Source organism: Lytechinus variegatus, chromosome 16, assembly GCF_018143015.1.
Source record: "Lytechinus variegatus isolate NC3 chromosome 16, Lvar_3.0, whole genome shotgun sequence".
NCBI lineage: Eukaryota > Metazoa > Echinodermata > Echinoidea > Temnopleuroida > Toxopneustidae > Lytechinus > Lytechinus variegatus.
In genome coordinates, this window is record NC_054755.1 from 1,470,448 (window position 1) to 1,491,992 (window position 21,545).

The 21,545-nt window shown below is 37.6% G+C and overlaps 1 protein-coding gene across 1 annotated transcript in view; it reads right to left on the reverse strand.

Moving 5' to 3' along the window:
• LOC121430297 (transcription initiation factor TFIID subunit 6-like) overlaps positions 1–21,545 on the reverse strand; it is a 22,677-nt gene continuing 1,132 nt past the window's right edge. The window contains exons 2-14 of the mRNA XM_041627575.1: positions 16,217–16,380; positions 15,327–15,413; positions 13,523–13,676; positions 11,607–11,663; positions 9,823–10,010; positions 8,153–8,218; positions 6,947–7,126; positions 6,370–6,494; positions 5,818–5,950; positions 5,007–5,132; positions 3,849–4,040; positions 2,775–2,966; positions 1–2,127 (exon numbers count right to left, since the gene is read on the reverse strand). Coding sequence (XP_041483509.1) covers positions 1,846–2,127; positions 2,775–2,966; positions 3,849–4,040; positions 5,007–5,132; positions 5,818–5,950; positions 6,370–6,494; positions 6,947–7,126; positions 8,153–8,218; positions 9,823–10,010; positions 11,607–11,663; positions 13,523–13,676; positions 15,327–15,413; positions 16,217–16,366 — 1,932 coding nt within the window. The 5' untranslated portion in view covers positions 16,367–16,380 and the 3' untranslated portion in view covers positions 1–1,845. The remainder of the gene's footprint in view (positions 2,128–2,774; positions 2,967–3,848; positions 4,041–5,006; positions 5,133–5,817; positions 5,951–6,369; positions 6,495–6,946; positions 7,127–8,152; positions 8,219–9,822; positions 10,011–11,606; positions 11,664–13,522; positions 13,677–15,326; positions 15,414–16,216; positions 16,381–21,545) is intronic.

The window sequence follows — 21,545 nt, forward strand, 5'->3', positions numbered from 1 at the left end:
GCTGGAAATAGCCCTTCTTGGGATGTTGCAAGGAATCATTAGCAATAATTGCAAATATCCATTTCAAATTCACAATTGATTTTAGCAAAGTAATTAAAGGGGAAGTTCACCTGACAAAAAGTTTGTTTGAAAATACCAGAAAAAATAAATTGTTGAAGTTTTGAGGAGTATCCATAGATTAGAAAAGTTATTAGAATTTTAAGTTTTGATTTCCGATGTCATATACGAGCGGCTGCCCCATATTATGTGTCAAATAAAATGTATAAACTCGAGACTTTTAATGGCTCATAATGACTCATTTTTTTTTCTCTCTTTCAGGATCGAGTGTGAAATGACTTTGTCTATTGATAAACTGAAGGTACAATAAAACAATTTAATTTTATGAGAAAAGGAAATTTCATTACCACACAATATGTAGGAAAGCTGCTGGCATATAATGTCACATATCAAAACTCTTCAATTCTAAGAATTTTTAAAAATTCTTTGATGGATTTTTTATCAAACCGTCACCAACATATCAAACATTTTTTTTTCTTTTACGATAAACTCAGAATGAACGTCCCTTTTGTTTCTTTATTTTTTTAAAGCTAAATGGTACTAGAGTGGAAATGTGCAATTAACTTACGATTGACTTTGGGACCCAAAATTTACTTGCAATTGATCGCAAGTTTCTTGCAATGCTCCAAAATGTTCTTTCTACATAGGTTCATATCAACAAATTTCTTTTCGTTTTGTCATACCCATAATCACCATCTTTTAACGAACAGCCAATGGCTTCAAAATGTGGTGATAACATACAAACAATCAAACTTCAATGAATTTAATGATACTATACTGCGATGCATTGTGAAGCTTTATGTCACATCATGATTATAATGCCTGTCTAAACTTCTTTGTTTGAGCAAACATTGCACTGATTTGGATTGGAATAGACCAAATTCTTATTTTCACACATTTCTTCTGGACATTCACCACATTTTAAATTTACCATAAAAGGTGATTTTACATCAATCATCTCAGTTTTAGAAGCATGATTATCAACACTTGAATTTTCTATTTCAGTGAAAGATAAAGTCTGATCACAAATGATCAATTAGTGTGAACTTCTTCTGTAATGGATATCATTAGCAATGTGAAAAATTATTTTCTCCTTTTTTTTAAGGGGGAGAGGGGTGGAAGGATTAAGAGATTTTCTGCCTGCAAAAATATCTAGCATCTTTTCTGACTCACATTATCTATTCGACACTGCAGAATTGCAACTCAAAGCAAAAGAATCAATTTACCCAATTTCTGCTAGTTCTTGAACTAGAACAGTCACTATGCAGTAACATATGATTACTACAAACATTCTCCGGGATGCATCAACTCTTCAATATTGATATGGAATAATACCATCATTGAGAATTATATGGATATGAATTCGTAAGACTCTTGATATCATTTCTTACTTGTCACCCGTGCCTAGGAGGTTGAAACTGAATCACTACACCCCTTACATCAGTCCTTTGAGAATATGGTCCTATGGGTCTGACAATTTGCTTTGATCCTCCGGTGTGGCCTTCATTGCATGCAAAACAAACCTAAGCCTGCGTTCAAGTTAAACCCGACTTCAGAATACGGACCTGAATCCCTACTAGATGGTCTATTGGGTGCTTGCATTGCAGCAGTGTCCTTCAACACCCAAGCAACATGGACAACTCAAAATGCAGATCTGTACAGTTTCGGCTACAATCCTTGAGAGTGTTCTTCATTGCTTGATGATCTAATGGGTGTTTGCATTGCAGCAGTGTCTCTCAACACCCAATGAACATGGACAACTATAAATGCAGATCAGTACAGTTTCTGCTACGATCCTTGAGACTGTTCCTCATTGCTTGATGATCTAATGGGTGTCTGCATGGTAGCAGCCTGAGCTAACGACATCAGCATGTTAGTCGTTCCCGAAGCAGTGGTTGTAGCAGGTGGTGACTTTCTCTCAGTCTTGACAGTCCCTGAAGGCGACATCACAATAGTCTGATTGGGGGACAGTGATGATGAGAGTGAAGAGCTTAGGGACTTCGATAATGACTTGGTGTTAAGCTTGAAGACACTGGATGTTGGTGTAGAAGGACCGCTCAAAACAGGACTCTGTTGGATGGAAAAGAAGAAACATATATATATTCAGGAAAGAGTGGCCATAAAGCATTTGAGTACTGTCACTAATCCTATGGTTGCGTTCCGCAAAGCTGGCCCTGGTTTATGAAAATTACATGCCTCTGTCCTTGACCTCAGGTGTCTGAAGCCCTTGGCATTGGCCTCAGGGTTGGTATCCGCAAGAGGTCGGAGTGAGGCTGATTAGGCCAGGAAATATTTCAGTAATTAGGTAATAATAAGTTGATAGATCTGAAAATAGATCAAGGGAATCATTTGTATAATTGTGATCCATAGGGATTATTATTGGGCCTTGGTCTTGACCTTTGACGAAGAGTTAGGCATGTCATGACACATTAAGAGCTCCATGACTAAAATTACATGCATTTAGGTTTGCTGGCATAGTGGTTAGAACACTTTTCTTCATGTTATAATGGCGTGAACTTTATTGTACACTTATTAATCGATTTCTGTTTCTTTATTATTTCTTATTTTCTTTTAATTCGAACTTCTTTCTTTCTAATTGCTTAAATACTATTTGGATACATGATATACAAGTATATTAGTAATTTACTCTAAAGTCTCTTTATATCTCAAGTTCTGTTCATAAACTTGCTGACACAGAACAAAGCCAATTCACTCACAGTTTGTGATGAGTTCCTCCCAGATCCTGTAGCAGAGACCAGAACATACTTTGGTTGACTAGACGGTGTGCTTCCCGAGGATAGGGTTTTCTGTAGACTACTTCCCGTTGGAGAAAGTAGGGATGGTGTCTTAGGGCTAAAGCTAGATGATGATAGTGATCTCCCAGAGGTGATGATGGAAGAAGGTCGTCCCTATACGATCACAGGAAAGAGTATAATAAATAGGCTTTGTCAGTACTATCAGAACAGATTCACATATAAACATATAAATCCAACTTCAGAGCACTATAACTAATGGTCCAGCCTTTTTCCCATTAATATGGAATACACTGGCCCATTTTGTGCTTATATATGTTTATGATCTTTAGTGTGATCATTTTCAGCTTGAGTTAGGATTATGCAAATGACCAAATCTACATGATATGGTGATCAATTAAATTTATAAAATTGAAATTTTGTATATATGGGTTTGTGTGAAAACAGAAAAAAATCAAAGAATAAGAGCAAAGAAAGTTTGAGAAAAATCTGAAAAATAATGAGATAGCTATGAGCATTTGAATATTGCAATCACAAATGCTACAGAAATCATCCCATTGGCGATGCAACGAAGACGTGTGATGTCAAATATAAACAACTTTCCCTTTGATGGACTATAAAATACCCTCAAAATGTCTCTTTTTGCTCTTTCTTATGGTGATACAAACCCTTTATCCATGATGTATTCTTTATAAATCTGATATACATGCTCTCCCACAGTGGGGAATACATGATTTACTGATAGATTTGATAAAAGAGGCAGTTTGAGTGAAATATAATACAAAGGTAAAGAGAAGTTCACATGTGACATCACACATATTTTTGTCGCATTGCTAATGGGAGGATCTACATTACAATGATGATCTTAACTTCAATTCTCATAACTTTCATATTATTCATTAAATTTTCTGCTTTCACTCAAGCTATCTTGTTCCAAAGGATTCATTTTCCTTTAATTTCAAAAGACCTTCATATAAGAAAATTGTTTGCTGCAATTACAGGTACTTCGCATTAAGAGAAAGCAGTTTGTTTACTAACCTGAGGTATTGGTATGATAGGCCTGTTTGTTGTCAGGGTTGAGCCGCTGTGTGTTGTAGCGGTGCTGGGTTGAAATCGTAGCTTAGTGACATGAGAGAAGAGAAAAGGTCCGAGGTAACCAAACTCCTCCTCGTATTCATGAAGAACATCGGGTGTGCTTCTAACTCCCTTTAAATATGGTGCGCAGTGTTTCTACAGGAATAGCAAAACCAAAGACATCATTCAGAGTCAAACAGGGGCTTAGCATTGACATATCGTCGCACGCACCACGAACCGTCCTCTCTGCGCACTTCGATGCGAAAGTTAGTTTTGCAGAAAACGCATTTAAAGAAAAGCTTTTTTAAAACCAGCAATAAGAACACCTACAAGGAGAGCAATTCATCTACCTGCGTCTTTGTTCGATAGTTCAGGTTCCAAAGTTTTATCCCTTATCTTTATATTTTCTTGAAGTGAATTATTTATGCTACAGTGGACATCGTAACAGAGCGGATGGTTCGTGGTGAAACCGCGAGGCACGATAGTGCACTGTATCTATGAAACCTATGAAACCTTGGAACCTGAACTATCGAACAAAGACACCGGTAAATAATTCGCTCTCCTTGTAGGTGCACTCATTGCTGGTTTTAAAAAGCTTTTCTTTAAATGCGTTTTCTGCAAAACTAACTTTTGCATTGAAGTGCGCAGAGAGGACGGTTCGTGGCGCGTGCAACGATGTCATAAGACATACAGACTACGGTAACTTGGTCATTATTGAGATCGTCATGGTAACATGGTACAGCAGCCAATCAAAATCAAGGTAGTTACCATATTCATAATGGCAAACTCTCCTTCATCAGCATAGGAAATACACAAGGACGACGGGTGATTTCGCCCCAACAACATCCCAAATTGCCCCTAAAATTCCCCCCAAATGCACGAACAATAGTCACGATTATATAGAAAATCAACAATCCAACTATGGCAGACTAATGATTTGATTTTGCTGTGTGATGCCAGGTAGCTTGTTTGTTACCCCTAAAGAGTAGTCCTCTAATAATTGAAAATTAAAGAAAAATCCCCCCAAATTCTGAAATCACCTCGATGTGGAATAAAAAAGCCTTCAAAAATTATTTCCTATTCTGGTTATCTTAGTTCCAATCTTTATGGAACAAGGCCTACCTGTACAAGCTGTTTGAGATGTTCTGCTGCTATCTTATCAGGGTTACTGATAATCAGACTCTCAGACATGGTCCTCAGACGTTCTCCTAGCATCCTCACTTTAGGAATCACCAACGTCTTCATCACCTACAAACAAAATAGATTCGGTAGAAATTACCATGACGAAATTAATGACAATGATGATTCTAAAATGGCACTAGAGATTATAATAATTACTCTCAGAAGGTGATGATGATGATGATAATGAAAAATATGATGCTGATGAAGTTTTTCTGTCAGTACTGTTCTAATCATCAACAACTTAAATTTCTTGTTTTTAATCTGGAAGAATGAAAAGTGATACATTTATACTTTTTTTCTCGAAATGGGGCTTTGTGTGTAATTGACATGTACATGAAATAACAGCTTTGAGCAATTTAGGGTCTGATTGGATCAAACAATCCCCTAATTACAAGGTAGATTAAGCACCACTACAAAAGTAAAGGTGCAAGCTTGTCACATTATGGATCAATTAAGAAAAGAAATCAAGGGGGGGAGGTCTTAGAAATATTTATGGTTTAGACTTAGGGGGTGTTGCAAGAAAATATCTGCAATCAATCGCAAATATTCTGTTGCAATTTTACAATTGATTGATCACTTAATAATGGCAAATAAGACTATATTCCTTGTTTCATGGAGCAGATTAGCAATCAATCACTAATTTGCAATTAACTCCAAGACATATGATTGATTTAGGGACCAAAAATTGACTTGCTATTGATTGCAAGTTTCTTGATGGCAAGTTTCTTACAACACCCAATTAGACCCTTACCTCTGGGCCAAGCTCAGCAAGACCAACCAATGCTCCATAGATAGTAGCAAGAGGAGCCTTGTCCTTGGAGACAGATTCATCAAATGTCTTTGAGATTCTTGCTTGCATGTTGTTTGTTGTTGTACTAAACTTCCTAAAAGCAAAGAAGAAAAAAAAGATGCCAGATTAGTTTAATTTCTCCTTCTTTTTCTCCCTCTATTTCTTTATTCTTTCATTATCTTCTTGAACTTTCTTTCTTTGTTTTTTGCTTTCATTCTTTCATTCTTGGCTAACACATTGCCCATGACCTAATCTGCAAAAATGTAGTTACTCAGTATTCCATAAAAATTTGATTTGTTATTCATGCTTATTTATGTGTAATCTATATGAAAATGCATACTATGAGCCCCCACCCCAACTGGATTAAATGTCATAACTCATTTTACATCCAATTTTGATGAATTCAGAATTATGCTTGTTTGATTTTTCTAAATTCAGATCTATTGATATGGTGGACTTCTTTTTTGAGTATGGCAAATAAAGTCCAAAGGATATAAAGTGCAATGGACTCACCTACACATACTAGCCATAAGCCTGGCTGCAAAGTCCCTCAGGGCCCAATGATTATCAGCGTCTGGACGAAGACTAAGTTGCCTGCTCACAATACATGTCATTACAGCTGGGATCAGTTCATGAAGCTGTTCAAAGAGGAATTTCAATTCAGTTCGACATTATACATGTACCATAAAATGTGGGCGGAGAATTTCAAAATAAAATATGGCTTGCAAAACAGTGATTTCCCTAGCCCCAAAAGATTTGTGAAAATCTGTTCACTGTTTTTCTCTCCAAAATCTGCCATTTTTTTTCAGGGAGACTTGGCAGCCCCCATCTAGAAAGTTGTTCCGAAATCTACCTGCAAAAACATTCATTACTGAAAAATGAATTCTAATAATTGATCCCATACTCATGAAAACATCTGCATGCTTGGTAATTAAGTCTGCGAATTAGCCCCAGATAAAAACTGATATCTATATAATTTGAGGAGGGAAGTACTAGTTTTTTTAATAATCATAATAGATAATAGAAAATATTTGATGAAATATATTCAGATGTGTAAATAGTTTTTCATTCATCATTGAAGTTCACTTACATATTTTTCAAGGTAGAGTGTTGAGTTGTCCATGAGTGCCCTGACCATGCGCATGAGATAAATGAGGATCGCTAAGTTATTCTGGACGACATTAACCTTGACTCCTTCTGCGATGAACATACTGAATCTTGGTACCACCTGATATAAGCCTGGGTCACTCGCTAGACTGTGAAGTGCTTCCTGCAGGGTCAAGGAAATTTTAAATCTTGTTCACCTTGTTTGTTAACACAGTAATCATGTAATAATAAACACTTGATTAGGTATGATAAGGTTCTCAATACAGGTGTACACACTACATTAACGTGGGTGTTTTTTTTATTATTTTTTAAAAATGTTTTAACCCTAATTTTCCCGGGGGGGGGGTCCATAATGGCGTAGATTACGTCATTCTCTATTATCATGCCCCCCCCCCCCGGGAATGACAAGAATCAAAATACCCCGGCAGAATTAGGGTTAAAAAGTTCATTAAAATATCACTTCAGTAACCAAAAATACTAATTTCCAAACAGTTGCAATTTATTTTTCATTATTAGTAACTTGGGGATCATCAAAATTGTATTCACCGAGCATGCAAAACATGAATTTGGGCATATTTTTGTATGCCCTCTAATGATGGAAAGTAAAATTGCAAGAAAATTGTCATTTGAAAAAAATAATAAATAAAAATACCCCAGGAGATTTAGGGTTAAGAAATATACTGATAAGCTAAGTACAAGCTCAATGTACTTGGGCAACTATCAGGACATGGAAAGTAAGATGACTTTATTACAGCATTACATAAATGAATCTCACTTTACTTTTGGTGATTTAAGTCTGAATGGTGTCAAATTCCCCAAGACAACAAAAATCACTTCCCTTTAATGAAAGAGGGCCCCAATGATAAAAGAATGGAAGCGCCGTGGTGTAGCGGTTCTGACTTGTAATCAGAGGGTCGTGTGTTCGAATCCCACCATGGCCTAGCCCCCCTTGGCAAGGCGCCAATCCACACTTTGCCACTCTCACCCAGGTGCTAATTGGGTACCGGTAGGAAACAACCGTCATTGTGGTTGGTTTAGCAAGTTTGCACCTAACAGGCTGCTTGGAATGCTATGAATCCAGTGACCGGGTAATAATTGTGAAGCACTTTGAACAGTCATAGATTGATAAAGCGCTATATAAAAGCCAATTATTATTATATTATTATTATTATACGATATTTGAACTCACAGCTCTCTTTGTTTCTGAGGAACCAACACAAGCTTCAGTGATCTCTTTGTAGTAAAGTTGCTGCTCCTGTGAGATGAAGAGAGAGAGGAAGGGAGAGAGGGAAAGAGGAGGGTAGACAAACCAATGAATAGAAGAAGAGACAGACAGAAAATGAAGGAGGCAAAGACAAATAGAGAGCAGAGATACAGGTTGAAAGATACATGCAGAGAATTAGAGAGAGAAAGACAGTGGGAGTGGTCAAGAAAATGTATAGTTCAAAAGAAAGATAAAATAAAAGAAATGGAGTGTCAATAATCTTCACAAATTCTTGGCATCTTATGTATTACCAATCAACCATGTACTGTCATTTAAAAACAAAATACATAGCCCTAAGCCATATATAGAACAAACGGTCAATTACACTTTGGAATGATAACAAACTTGAGTTGTAGCTGTCTTTCGGACACAAGATCAGGATTCCCACAGAAATTTGAAAACAGAATTCCATGACTTTTCCATGACTTTTCCATGGCTAAATTGCTGCTTTTCATGACTTGCTTTCTGGCGCGGTGTCCAAAATCAGACACAGCAGAGTATGATAATTAAGTATGAGAGAACTTTGCGAGACACGACAAAACGGAAAGCTGCCATAGCCATGAGGTAAATGCAATTCCATGACTTTTCCCAAATTCCCTGACTTTTCCCTGACTTTCCAGGATTTTCCATGACCATGGGAACCCTGAAGATGTGACCAGTTTTGTGGTGTAGCAGTTCTAACCCCCGCCTAATTATCAGAGGATCGTATATTCCAATCCCACCAGGGCCTAGCATTTTATTGCAAGATATTAATCCACACTTTGCCACTCTCCACCCAGGATGCGAAAGCCTAGCAATCGAGAAATCTCTTGTTGGAATGCTTCAGGGAGAGTGGACCAAATGCATGCATAGTGTGCGGGCAAGCCAGGATCCAATGACTGAGGTAATAATCTGTAGAGCGCTTTCATAGAGACATCGTTCTGATGCTACATAAATATTTTTGAAATGATTAAATGAAATCAAACTGAATGTGATCTGGGGGGTATTCACAAAGAGTTACGTGTGATTTTAAGTCAATCTTAGTTCCGATGCACACACGATACATAACGCACAATCTTATTAATTAATAAGCAGTAGCATGTATCCTCTTTGCATGATTTGACCAATGCAGTGATGCCTTTATATTTCACGCAACTGGACATTTAAGAGTGACTCTAAAGGCCACCGCACAGGCGCACACCTTACGACCCAACTGGTCGGTGACTGGCTTGCGACTGAGTGAGGGGAGATGAATCGCAAGGCAGTCCTAAGCCTCGACACCGCACACCTTGTGATCCGATCTGCGACTTACGCATGCGCTTTTTGCTTTTTGGCATAGCATCTGAGAAATTGCGCTTACTACTGCGTATGCACGTTGTTTATCATAATTACACGTTATGCAACTCTGCTGTCTGATTGGCTGGAGGTTGGATTGAGCTTGTGATCCAGTCATAAGGATTCGACATGTCAAATCCTTCCGATTTTCCTTGCGACTTGTCTCTGACCGATCTGCGACGCTAAAGCTGACAAGAGTCAACGACCGGTCGGGTCGTAAGGTGTGCGGTGGCCCTAAGTTCAGACCTAACTATTTGTGAAACACCCCCGGAGATACTTACTACAGATAGTTCATGGACGAGGACACCTTTGAGTTTGACCGGATCTGATGTGAGACCTTTAGCCTTGGCAAGCAACGCAGCAGCAGTCTTTCCCATGTCACCTTTACCAGACTTCTTCTCTGCCTTGGCTGACGGTTTCTTGGTGTGCAATGCATCCTGGGATTCCACTTTCTGGGTATGTGTGTCCACTGACATATGGAATGACAGATAAAAACGATAAATGTTAAAAAAACCTAGATATTTACATACCAAGCTCACTATCTTTATTACAGTTCTTAATCCAGAGCTGACAACCTGAACAAGAACATTTCAGTATTTTCAAAGAAATAACATAGAACAACACATAAAACTGAAACTTGAGAAATCTGTATTTTGCATGAAACCATCAGTATTCTTCTCATTTTTCAGAACTAAATACTGAAAATCCGTACTACATGTACTTGGCAGCTCTGTTAATCCCAATAGTCCAAGAGTACTTTAAGTCTTGTTATTCACAAGAGGGGGGGGGAGGTTGGGAATTGGGATTGCATCAGTTTTGTACAATATTGGTTATTATTATTTAGATGTAGGGTTTAAGATGCGCAGATATCTTTTGACGCCTTGCAAAGGGACAAAATATAAAAACTGATTTTTAACATGCATGCCTATGAAAACCATCCAATATTGAAAAATATTGGACGAAATGGATATTTAGCCCTGCCCACAAGGTTATATTGGTTAATAAATTGAATTGAATTCATTACCAAATATCACTGTCAGGTACAATTACAACGAATAGTACATAATATACAAACAAAAAATTGGGTAATTGGAGCTAACATAATAGCAAGATGCTTATCGAGGTTAGCCCCAAATAATGTCATTATCATAGTTTAAAAAATAAATTTAACTAAATCTCAATATAGTACATCAAATTCATTACTAATTCTACTGCTGCAGAAAATTTCGATCATTTTCGATGATTGTGAACATGAAGCTATTGTTACGTCACAATGAAATTGCATTGCGTATTAGTTGCCAGGTGTGGTAAAGGAGCGTCAATTTATTGACTTCAAATGCTCTTGCACTTTACGCTAGCGCATCTTTACTTTATGACAGAGATTTCTTTTTTTTTTAAATATGACTACTCAGGCGCCATGCTCGTGATTTACAGGATTACCATAAATGGTGGTTACTAAAAACATTTTTGTTTTGCTTCATTACTTTATGTTTAGCTTATTAGCTAGAAATATTGCTACTCGCTGAAGAGCAATATTAGATTTGTCTCCAACTCATCCAATCTTGTTCTTCAGCTCGTACAATATTTCTTCGCATCCCACTCAAGGCCATCCAATATTCCCTTAACATTGAATATATACATACAAATATACGTTTCATCTTTATTAATCCAAAGAAGTTATACATTCAACCCAGGTCCATGGCAGAGGACTATATAACAATATAGTCATTGTGCCATTGGCAGGGTGTAATACATAGACAATACATACAGGACATAGATACAATAATAATACCATACAAAGATACATACATGAAATAGAAAATGAAAATTTAAAGATCTAATTTTGAATAAGAGAGTACGTATGAATTCTATAACAATAACGGTATATCAATATAATGATATTTCAACATACTAAGAGTTGTATATGAGTTCTTCATTGAACGATAATAATACTTAATTTATACTAAATTAATATGTTGTAATAAGTTATATGGAGTGGTGTAGGCCTATTAAATTGACAATTTATCTGAAATAAAAGAAAAAAGAAATGTAATTTTTGACTAACCAGGAGGTGGATTCTCTGGAATGGCTGGCTGAGTTCCTTCAATGCTTAACCAATGAGCTGGATTAGAGAAAAAACACAAATTAGGTATTACTTGTTACGAGTGGGATCTAACAGTGCCGTTCTCAATCCATTAAGGCCACCGCACACCTTACGACCCGATTGATCTGCGACTGGCTCGCAACTGAGTGAGGGGAGATAAATCGCAAGGTGGTCATAAGCCTCGACACCGCACACCTTCAATCCGACTACCACGCTGTCTGCGACTCACGCATGCGCGTTTTGCTTTTTTCCATAACAACTGAGAAAATGCGCTTACTACTGCGTATGCGAGTTACCATATACGCGCAGTGTGTAAATCTGCTGTCTGATTGGCTGAAAATTGGCTTGAGCTTGCGATCCAGTCATAAGGATTCGACATGTCAAATCCTTATGATTTTCCTTGCGACTTGTCTCTGACCGATCTGCGACTCTCAGGCTAACAAGAGCAGTGACGTCACATCTTCCCTCACCCAGTCGCAGACCAGTCGGGTTGTAAGGTGTGCGGTGGCCTTAACATGTACACATGAATAATAATATAAGATTTGTACATGTATAGCGCACATGTCCACCATGTTAGGTGCTCAAAGCAGGTAGTGAACAATTCAATAGGCAACTACATGTAGATCACACAGTGACTTAAAGGTCAAGTCCACCCAAGAAAATTGTTGATTTGAATCGATAGAGAAAAATCAAACAAACATAATGCTGCAAATTTCATCGAAATCGGATGTAAAATAAGAAAGTTATGACATTTCAAAGCTTCCCTTACATGTATTTTTCACAAAACAGTTAAATGCACAACTCAGCGATATGCAAATGAGAGAGTCGATGTCCATCTCTCACTATTTTTTTTGTTGAGTTTAGATTAAAATCTCATTTCCTAACGTACTAGATTGAATTAAAAAAAAAATCTCGGCAAGTGCGCGTCCGGATAATAGAGAGATCCGGATAAGGGGAGGCCAGATAAGAGAGGTCAGACTGTAATAAAATACAAAAGAAATAGTGAGTGGATGACGTCATCAGTCTGCCAATTTGCATACCAACCACGATGTGCATATAACTGTTTTGTGAAATTAAGCGAAACTTTAAAATGTCATAACTTTCTTATTTTTCATCCGATTTTGATGAAATTTTCAGTGTTTTGCTTGTTGGATTTTTCTCCTTTTTTCAAATCAAGTTTTTGTTGGGGTGGACTTGTCCTTTAATAAGGCATTATTATTATCATTTCGTCTATCAGAAAATTAAAAGAATGTACATCTGGGGACCGTTTCATCAACATTTTCGTCCGACAAGTTGTCAGATCTGACATCTTTCCTAGATTTTGATTGGCTGATAAGCACTGATCCTATGGCAACTGTCGGATAAAATGGCACTTGTCGGATAAAACGTCTGACAAGTCCATTCATGAAATGCTCCCCAGACCTCTGACAAAATTTCCAGGCCTGGAATTACAAAGTTTGAGGATAAGGGCACTATTCTAGACAGCACAAAAATATCCAAGGCCAATTAGAGAGGCATAGAGAATGGTCCAGTGGATTAGTCTGCTGGCTTTGAATCCAAGCCATGACATTATATCTTTCAGCAAGAAATTAATCCACATTGTTCTGCACTCAACACAGGTGATGTAAACGGGTACCTGGCAGGAATTTATTCCTTCATATGCTTGTGTGCTTTGAAAGGTTTGCTGGGCTAGAGCAAGGGTAACAACATCAAAGTCCCTTTGGGAGTGCATAGAAATGTTGATTCATACATGATATGCACTGCAAAATCTGATTATCATCAATGTGAAAGACCAATGAAACACAGTGACTGGGGTGTGAACCCATGACCTTCTCTTTGAAAGATGAGGGTCAGAACCACTACACCACAATACATACCTTTGAGACTGACATCTAGTGGAATCTTAGGCATGGATGAATTGATGATATCAGAGAGATCTAATTCCTTCTCTTCAACAAAGTGAAGCTCTCTTCCTCCTCCACTCGCATAGCGGAAAGGAATGTGCTCCTCGGTGCTAAAACCGTACAATGGCTGTTGAATAATGACAAATTAAAATGAATTATAAATATCAACACATCTAGTGCATGTTCTGGAGATGAATACAGAAAACTAATGACCTATCATCCTCACTTGGATTCTACTACTGAGGCTGTACACGTAGGCCAAGGTAAGATATTATCCATTTTTTCTATGAATGCACATTTTGGAGTAAATTTGACAATATTTGGCATGCACTTTGTGTTATAAGATGGTAACAAATTAATAGAACCTAATAAACTGCCTTCAATCAAAATTTGATCTTAAATACTACAGATAAACAAATCCAGGAAACATAATTTTCAATCAGGTAAAAAATACAATTCAAGAAAATATTACAATTTAAACATTCAAATCAATGCGCATTAATGAATAAAGATCAAGTTGCACCAGCAAGACAAAGGGAAATCAACTTTGTCAAATTTTGCCAAATTTGCTTTTGACATAATGAGAGGTAATCAGATGTTTCTAGTGTAATAATGAAAATACCTTGTTTTTTCCCTAAAATGGAAAGTGACAAACAATGGAGTTCATTTCAGTCATGGTGCATGAGAGCACCATTTCAGCAGTCAAGACTGATTATGGTCAGTGTTAGTGAAATTTACAGTTTTTAATGAAAACTTGGGCGTCACTAGTCCTCTTTATATTTTTTTGCACGTTTTACAAAAAATATATGAAAATAATATATGTAATAGAATATATGTAAAAGATTTGTAAGTAAAATAATTTAGTTTGGTATTATTTTTCTTCATATTACAAAATAAAGGTTCCTTCTGCACTTTGGGAATAAAAAGAAATGCAAGAAAGAAAAAAATTAAATGCACTGACTGGCTTCCTATTTTATCTCAGAAATATAATGTATCATTTTGACATAAAACAAATAATAATAAAAGAATAAAGAAATAAAAACACCAGAGAGTAAGGTTTCACGTCCTATCCAGGACGCTTCTTCAGCTCGTCTGAACTGTTGGGAAATCGTTGTTGCCGCTTGGCTCCGACACACAATTGATGTTATTATCTTTGAGATGTCAAGGAATATCAACATCGCAGTCCGTGCGCATCAGGATATGATTCTGCCGTGTACTCCCACATGAACACATCCCAACACAACTTCAAAGATAAAGATGTGCTCATTCTAGACAAAGAACCTACATGTAGACAGTTTGAGAGGGGGTCTGTAAAGCAGTCTACATCACTGCATAGAACCCGTCTCTCAACAAAAGGAGGATTACGATACAACCTCTCGGATTTACAATCCAGTAATGTGGAAAATTCCTTGACGTATATGTATCAAAGACAATAACATCTATTGTGCGTCGGAGCCAAGCGGCAACGGCGATTTCCTGCCAGTTCAGACGAGCTGAAGAAGCATCCCAGATCGGATGTGAGACTGTACTCTCTGTTTCAAATACTAAGTCCAGAGTCCCATAACACAAAGGTTAGTGATTGATCGTAAGCTTGATTTTCACGACTGATTGTACATTGTAGTTAATGGAATCAATCGTAGAAAAATGTTCTACGATCATTGCTACATGTAAGCTTTGTGCTACGGGCCCCAGACGATCAGATTTATTTCTCTTCATTATTTGTCTTTCTTGCTGGATGAATAAAAACATACATCAGTTTAAAGACAAAAATACTAACCTCAATGTTCTGAACTCTGATGGCATGATCAAAGTCAGCAGTAGATAACTTCACTCGCTTAGCATGCCTCATAAATTTGGCTGCTTCCTGTAGTGTAAAAGAAACTTCTATGTATCTAAAATCACACATACATATAGTTCCAGGCAAGTCAGGCCTATGACCACATTGGTCAAATCAAGCTCTCCTGATATGCACTCTTACATCTAATCAATGAGATTATGGCCAAGTATCATGAGTGCTTTGGCACTTAATCAGTTAAACTTTGTGTAGCACCTCCCATATACATGAATATGTAACTACTTTAATTCATGGTTTTATCTGTTTATGGTCAATTCAAGTGATTGAACCAAATTATTCATTTGTTTATTAATTAATTGAAATTTATTCATTTGTTTATTTATTCATTTATTTATCTATTTATTTTATTTTATTTCCATGTGACATGATAACAAATATGACAGATTAAATAACAACATTACAAGAAAAATGTAAAATTGAGCACCAGTCAAAGCCTGGGGATCATCTAAAGAATTGAAAATTCTGTTGAGAGGTTCTCCAAATTGGCCGGTACCTACTTAGAATAACATAAAATATAAATAAATCTGAACATGTAATTATAGTCTTTCTAAATAAATTAAATTAAATTTTCATTTGTGAAGTAAAAATCAAGCAGTATACAAAGTGGAAATCAGACCAACTAGGCATTTTACTAGATTGAAATGAATATTCGACTACATATCATAGTTTTATACCATGTGAAGTGTAGCACAAATGACAATTATAATAAACTGGTAGCATACCAATTGGGTTCAGCTCATGGTAAACCAAATGCTTGTTGGAAACCTTCAAACACATTGCTAAATTAATGATTTGAAATGAGAGTTCTCTACCTGTATCATCATCTTAAGTCTGAAAGTAACGTCATCAGCAAGAAAGGTAGCCACTTCTTCATTAAGAGAGGACACGCCCACACATTCACCAATCACTTTGATCGATTCCTGGCTCAAGGTGGCCTTTACCTCTCTCTCCTTTTCAGCCATTTTCACTGTGGGTCCTTGTATCAAAAGAAGAGATTGAAAGACAATATCAAAGAAAGCCATCATTTTTATTTCAGATGCAACTATCAGCCAGAGGAGGCTGAAGTCCAGCGCCCCCCCCCCTCCGTCACCAAGATCTTGGCAGCCCACTGTGCATTCCAAACAAAAATCTGCACATCCATCACCACATGTACCTTTCTATGAAACTGTAAGTGTGAGGCAAATTTCCAAGAAATGTCATAATGAATAAAACATTTAGTTTCCTCCATAGCTAATGCTTTAAATCTGTTGACTTTTTGTTTAGACTCTTTTGGTGAGTTTGATTAAAAGCACAAACATTTTTTCCACGAAAAGTAATATAATGAAACACTTATGAGTTTTTATTAGAAACTAAATTTGCATTGTTTTTGAGCACTTTGGATCAACTATGAACTTACCTGCTGTATAACTTCAGTAACTCATCAGTAAAAATTACAAATTTACAACTGCATTTTGGGTTGTCAACATTTCATGTACATGTATTACCCCCCACAATAAAACAAGGCAAAAACGATTTTGTGTCTCGCCCACTTATGAAAATAACCAGAAATATCGTGATTTGCGAGGGCACGCAACAGAATTGTATCGATCGAAACTTCATTGTGAAATGACTGGGATGGAATAACACTTGACATAAGAGCTTTGCACATAAATTTTAATGTTGACCTGAAAATGACCTTTGACCTTACCATGTGACCTCCAACTGCAGCATAACATGCATGTCCCCCGAGTCCATCTACCATCCAAGTTTGGTTGAAAAGTGACTTGCGGAAATTGCGGTTGAGTTAGGTGTCATAAGAGAGTCTTGCATGTAAACTTTAACTTTGACCTGAAAATGACTTTTGACCTTAGCAGCATTATCCTTTCTTCTACAGACAACGTCGATACCGCTGTTCTTCGCTACAACACTGAGCTTGAGAAGCTTCTCAACATCCACGCTCCACCAAGGTCTAGAAAGGTAATGAGCCATGTGGACTGTCCGTGGTACAGCTCTGATATCACTTTAGTACAGAAGCGTATTTGTAGGGACAGTGATTTTCCGCGATCGCGGAAAACGGACGGAATTCACGGAAAATGCTTTTTGAAACGGAAAGTGGCATTTCAAACGGAAAATCACGGAAAATGCATTTTCCCTCAAAATACACAGAATAGCAACAGAAATTACTCCAAAATCACAACAAAATGAGTATATTAGATGGCCACAAAACCCCAGAAAACACGATCTCACTTCGCTACAATCATGACAATTCACAAATAATGACTGCACCCGACATCAGCACACTCGATTGTACAGTACCCCACGCCCGTACCCGGCCAGCCGCGCCGGCCGGGTTGGGCTTCACTGCACTGTACACATATTGTTCCAACTATGCACGGTCGTGTGTTGCTGCCCTCTACGTTTGAAGATGTAACAGCACGATATCGTGGTCTTAAAATCCAAGATGGCGGATTGGCAAAAGCCGTTGACTGATGATAACGATGTCAGAAAACCCCCCAAATTATCGATGAAAAATCATTTCACCGTGAAATAATGCTAATGATGTGAGAGGTGAGGATGTATGCATGCTAAATGTCTTTGTAAAAATAATATTTACACCCGCATAGATCCGATTAGAATGGATTCTATTGTGTTGTTGGTACAGTAGCAGATATAGAGTTTGACCAGTGCGAGTGTACGTTCATTTTGCTATTAAATTTGGAAACGGAATTGTCACTTTTCCGTGTGTACAAAGTCAATGGGGAAACGGAATTTCCGTTTTCTGACGTGCTGAAACGGAATTTGAGATTTTCTGAAACGGAAAAGGCAATTTTTTGAAACGGAAAATCACTGTCCCTATATTTGACGAAGAATGGAGACGAAGTCGCGGAAAAGTGGACTCTGATTGACAGTGATCATTTACGAGTTCAGCGCGACCTCATAGGTCTTGTTGAGGAGTGCAAAGATGACTCAAAACAACTCTTCTCTTTGGCCAACAGACTCTTCAATCGTCGTCAATCCTCAACTCTACAGATTGTGTACGAAGCTACCGCAAAATCAGCGGAATAAAGGAAGAAACTGACAGTTTTATCGAGCAATTCCGAATGCAACTCCAGCACACTGCCGAAGTGCCGAGCGGAGTAAACTGTGTGTTAGACATGCACTCCCCATTCACCATGTTCACTGCAATGCAAAAATCTACGTCCAGCACTCTGACTCTGTCTGCACAATCGGAAGACAATTGCTCGCACGAGTGAAGCCAAAAGCCAGGGCCTAAACTAAAAGGCTAAATTATTTCAGCATCGATCTTGTTCTTATTTAGTCTTAAATAATCTAGCTATATTACATGTTTTGTTTTTTTTAAATACAGACAAATTATACATCACTTGAAAGGTTTTTTCAAGACAAATTCAATGGTGAAGACCAAATTACAATTGGAGCACCATAACTGAAGATATGGCCTCTTAAAGGGACGCTATACGCGAAACTTTTCTGCCACCGGCCACCCAAGTCCAAGACAAGTACCCATTGGGTGGCAGATCTACAGGTACTTGTAGATCTAAGAAACTTCCATACTTTTTTTTCATGTAGGTTACTAAGTTAATTTGACTAAAATGCAACACAAGAGGTGATCTTGTAGAGCATGGCTGTGTTACCTTCATATTTTTCTTATTCAAACAGCTTCTATTTGTGAAAATATAGTATACAAGAAGAAAGATAACAAATTAGAATAAGACAAGAGAAGTGCATGGGACGCTTTGCGTTGTTAAAAAAAATTAATCAACTCTTGGGGGTCTCATTCCTCAACAGACTTTAATCAGAAAATAAAAATGAATGTCCCACTATACTTCCCGGTATCTGTAAGATTTATATCATTCAAAAGTAGAAAATTATGTTCTGCAAGTAAATTTTTTTTTTCTTTCTGTTTGTCCATGTTCACTCTGTATTCTGTATAATTACCATGATGTCTCAAACAGATCCGAGAATGCGAGATCAGACAGCTGGAGCTGCAACAGTAGCTAGAAATGTACTCCACTGCTTAGAATTATAGAATATATTAACATTAAATATATTGGAATATATAAAGTTAAAAAGCAAGTCTCTGACATTATCTGAATTTCTACTACATTTAAAATCACATTTACAAAATAATCTCCCTCCTAGTAAACATAATAAAACAGGGACCCATTATTGTGTACATCATGTGAATTGATGAGACAGCTTATTGATATGATGACACAAAACAACAGAATATAGATATAGTCATGTATCTATTCATTTTAATACCAGTACCAGGCAGCAGTCAATGCATGGTCTGCGCCTGTACACCATGAAAAAAAATGAGACTGGAATTAAACTAGACAGCTGGCAGCCGTCTGTTTCGAGGAGTTTTTTAACATTTTTAAATTTTTTAATTTCTCCTCGTCGACAGACGGCTCGCTAGCGTGTCCCCGCCATTAGGGGAGGTACAACGCAAAATCCCCCCGGCGGGGCTCATCGAATATTTTCTTAAATACATTACAATATATAAAAAGAAGCTTACCAAAATGCAGCTTGTTATTTCCTCTAGGCTTTGATTGGCATTTAAGTGGTGAAAATTTAATTGAAAAGGAACAAAAACAGTGACTTTCCTCGGCTGTCGTGTAGCTCCCAATTCACTCGTTCCTCCGAAGTCGATAATGTACACAAACATATGAGGTGGGATGAACTTCCGGGTCAACTGCTTATCGAAACCGTTGGCCAATCAGATCATCTCTTTTACGTCAGGCTTATGAATATTAATTTTCTTTTCCTTTTCAACGTTTGCTCGCCCTGGCACTGTATACGTGGTATATGTGTGACGTAAAGGTCATGGGGCGGAGTCTAACTTTCGCCGGCCACTTTTCATGAATAATTCATTACCAAGATGGCTGCCCACTCTCCGAGTCGCAAGTGTCAACTTTTAGTTTTAGAGACAATCCTCTGAATGCCAGTTTCAAAGCGGGAATTTTGGGTAAGAAACTGTCGTCACTTAAACATTATCACCTAAAGGTGCATATGAATGCACTGTTTGTGTAAAATATCACGGTATTGAGGAGAAAAACAAGAAATTAGCCGTGGCCATTGAGCCCCCGTACAAACGATGGTTTAACTTCGGTCTATGTATTTGGTGAGTGAAGCCAACGAAGTTCAGCTGAACAACCAACATAACAGAGACCGAAGCTTTTGGTCTAGAATTAAACATGCTTTAATTCCCGCCTGTTTTTTTTTTTCTTGAAATATTAAGTTGAAATTATCATTAATTTATCATCAATACACATAATTCATGCAGAAATTTAATGCACAACTTTAACTAATTTCAATGGGTTTAACAATAACATACATGCATCAAGTACCACACCCACGGCCACCACGCCCACTCACTCCTTTCGGTCAGCCACGGCACCAAAATCACACTAGGCGGCACAACATGGGCTTGCATTCGCCTCTTGCGCAGCTATGCGACACATTCTTATATATCAAAATTAGATTTTCTGATACAAATACTAGGGACAGTGATTTTCCGCGATCGCGGAAAACGGACGGAATTCACGGAAAAGGCCTTTTGAAACGGAAAGTGGCATTTCAAACGGAAAATCACGGAAAACGTATTTTCCCTCAAAATACACAGAATAGCAACAGAAATTACTCCAAAATAACAACAAAATGAGAATATTAAATGGCCACAAAACCCAAGAAAACACGATCTCACTTCGCTACAATCATGACAATTCACACATCGTGATTGCTCTCGACATCAGCACACTCGATAGTAGTACCCCGCGATCGTACCCGGCCGGCCGGGTTAATTTGAGCTTCACATCGCTTCAGATCGCTCAACTGCACGGTCGTGTGTTGTTGCCCTCTACGTTTGAAGATGTAACAGCACGATATCGTGGTCTTAAAATCCAAGATGGCGGATTGGCGAAAGTCGTTGACTGATGATAACGATGTCCAAAAAACCCCAAAATTATCGATGAAATTTAATTTCACCGTAAAATAATGGTAATTATGTGAAAGGTGAGGATGTATGCATGCTAAATCAGTTTGAAAAATTATTAAATACACCAGCATAGATCCGATTAGAACGGATTCTATTGTGTTGTTGGTACAGTAGCAGATACAAATTTTGGCCAATGCGAGTGT